The following is a 3,086-nucleotide window of genomic DNA, read 5'->3' on the forward strand; positions in this document are numbered from 1 at the left end:
TCCTTCATCCCAAGTACCTAACATGGGTCCCAATCTTATTCTCCAGTGACTGGCAAATAATTCTTGCTACAGCTCTGCAAGGTAATTAAGGTTGTAGTTGATAATGTCTACGGGAGGAAACTTCCAGAAATGCTGACTTTAAGATTTTAATTTTTAAGGAATCTCTACACCACCATGAAACTCAAACTCACAACCCTGAAATCATGCTCTACTGACTGAGCCAGCCAGGCACCCTTAGGGAATGCTGACTTTTAAAAAGAGACCTTTTTAAGGTTTGGGGGGTTTTGCTGCTGGGAGCACTTTGACTGACATAACCAGAGCTCCACTTACTAGCTCAAAACCCAGACTGTCTCAAAGATGGAGAATATCCCCTTAGAGAATATTTGTGGGGAGACATCTCCACCTTCTCATGAGGAAAAGCAAGCTCTCTTCACATGGGCCAATTTAAGACTACTTGGCATATGACTGTGCAAGGTTGCTGGCCCCTAGGAAGTATGATATAAATGACATGTCCTCACCCTCTTCTGTGTCAAATGCCACCCCATCCCTCTCTCAGGAATTTGAGGTGCTGTTCACTCATTCAGTAAATGTTTACTGAAACTGATTATTTCAGAAAACTTGTTCCAAGGGCTGTTACAAATACAAATTAGTAGACATTTTTTGACCCGATGAGCAACAAATGAAAAACAAGTATAAAATTCAATAAAAATCAAATGAGATATAATAAAATTATGACGGATACAGAGGAAAGAATCACTCATTCAGAAGAGGTTACATAAAAATGATAGCACTTTTTAAGGAGAGAGTTAAAGGATAAATAGGACGTGAAAGGCTAATAATTGTCAAACCAATGTCACATGCAGAAACACAGATGCATAAAATGGAACTAAGATATTGTAAAGAGTCTATTCTATCTAAAACCCACAAGAAAATGTTGAGAGAAGAACACGGATATACGATCTGAGAACAGATCCTTAAGGACCTTGACTAACAAACCTCTCTTAGAAATTTTTATTTATAAACACATCATTCAAATTATGCTATTTTGATTTGTAAGAGTTGTGTCTTTGTCTCATAGATTCTCTCTCTCTATATATATATATATATATATAAATATATTAATCTAAATGCTAGTGAAAGACATCACATTTTCAGGTAATCTTGAAAAGCAATAGAGTTCTATACATTCTAAATCAGTTTACCTAAGTATATGTAACTGTGCAGTGAATGGCTAAGTTAAGCAAAAAGATTTCCTACCCTCAAATATGAACTGTTTTTTGTATGCAAAGATCCACTATTGGACTAAATATAAAAATAAAAAAATAAAAAGCATGGAAAACAGACTATAATGTTGGGGTGAAGGGATTTGTTCAGTATCAAGAATAAAAGTTGGGTTAAAAAAGTAATCAAGCAAAAATCTTAAAAAAAAAAAAAAAGTAAGCAAGGGGGGTGCCTAGGTGGCTCAGTGGGTTAAGCCTCTACCTTCGGCTCAGGTCAAAGTCACAGGGTCCTGGGATCGAGGCCCACATCTGACTCTCTGCTCAGGGGGAGCCTGCTTCCTACTCTCTCTCTGCCTGCCTCTCCGACTACTTATAATCCCTATCAAATAAATAAATAAAATCTTTAAAAAAAAGAGTAAGCAAGGATAATTTTTGCATTTGGGCCTTACTTACATCACCCTGAAAACCACCATTTTCTCCTCCAACACAAAAATGCCTGGGACCAAACAAGACAAAAATACCAGGGTATCTACACAACAAGCCTGAATAGTGAGTAGTAGGAAGATATCACCCTCATGGAAACAAAGGGCTCCTTCAGCTGAAAATGAAACACTCATCCCTCTTTCCTTTCAGTTTCAAGTGCCCTCAGGTACCCAGAACACCACAACTCCTGATGCTGCACACCTCTGATTGGCCACCCCCAGCGGATGTCAGAGGAGCCATGAGGAACCACACCACTGTCACTGAGTTTGTCCTGCTGGGGCTCTCAGATGTCTGTGAGCTACAGATGCTAATCTTCCTGGGGCTGCTCCTGACCTACCTCCTCACTCTGCTGGGGAACCTCCTCATTGTGGGCATCACCCTCATAGACAGGCGCCTCCACACCCCAATGTACTACTTCCTCCGCAACTTTGCTGTCCTGGAGATCTGGTTCACCTCGGTCATCTTCCCCAAGATGCTGACCAACATCCTGACTGGATACAAGACCATTTCCCTCCCAGGCTGTTTCCTACAAAGTTTCCTCTATTTCTTCCTGGGCACCACTGAGTTCTTCCTACTGGCAGTGATGTCCTTTGACAGGTATGTGGCCATATGTAACCCCTTGCGTTATGCCACCATCATGAGCAAAAGGGTCTGTGTCCAGCTAGTTCTTTGTTCATGGATGACAGGATTCCTTCTTATCATCTTTCCAAGTTTCATCACTTTTCAACAGCCATTCTGTGGCCCCAATGTCATTAATCATTTCTTCTGTGACAACTTCCCACTCCTGGAGCTCATATGTGCAGACACGAGTCTCATAGAGCTCCTGGGCTTTATTACGGCCAACTTCAGTTTACTGGGCACGTTGTCCGTGACGGCCACCTGCTATGGCCACATCCTCCACACCATCCTGCGCATCCCCTCAGCCAAGGAGAGGCAGAAAGCCTTCTCAACCTGCTCCTCCCACATCATTGTCGTGTCTCTCTTCTATGGCAGCTGCATCTTCATGTACGTCCGGTCAGGGAAGGGCAACGAGGGAGAGGACAAAAACAAGGTGGTGGCCTTGCTCAACACCGTGGTGACCCCAATGCTCAATCCCTTCATCTACACCCTGAGGAACAAACAGGTGAAGCAGGTGTTTAGGGAGCAGGCAGGCAGACTCTTCTTATAAAGCCATGGAACTAGGACGCTGGAGCTAATATTCCCAGGCAAGCTAAGGGACTATCAGGTCCCAGCAAGAAAATGAGACTTCCCCACTTAGAAAATTCTCGGATGCCATGTTTCTAGGGTATCAGTCACTATGCAATTCAGCATGAACTCATGATTTCTCTAGACCATCAAGGCTTTTTTATTAATTATCAGATTTGAATTACTCTCTTCATTCCA

At 42.3% G+C, this 3,086-nt stretch overlaps 1 protein-coding gene across 1 annotated transcript; it reads left to right on the forward strand.

Annotated features, from left to right (window-relative positions):
• Window positions 1–1,941: 1,941 nt before the first annotated feature.
• Window positions 1,942–2,871, forward strand: LOC123943632 (olfactory receptor 49-like). The gene has a single exon (XM_046007863.1). The coding sequence runs from the start codon at window positions 1,942–1,944 to the stop codon at window positions 2,869–2,871; it is 930 nt and encodes a 309-aa protein (XP_045863819.1).
• Window positions 2,872–3,086: the final 215 nt, after the last annotated feature.

This window comes from Meles meles, chromosome 6 (assembly GCF_922984935.1).
Source record: "Meles meles chromosome 6, mMelMel3.1 paternal haplotype, whole genome shotgun sequence".
In the NCBI taxonomy this organism is placed as follows: domain Eukaryota; kingdom Metazoa; phylum Chordata; class Mammalia; order Carnivora; family Mustelidae; genus Meles; species Meles meles.

Bases quoted from the DNA above. Each gene is read 5' to 3' on its own strand.
- LOC123943632 (XM_046007863.1), top strand. From the start codon at position 1,942: ATGAGGAACCACACCACTGTCACTGAGTTTGTCCTGCTGGGGCTCTCA.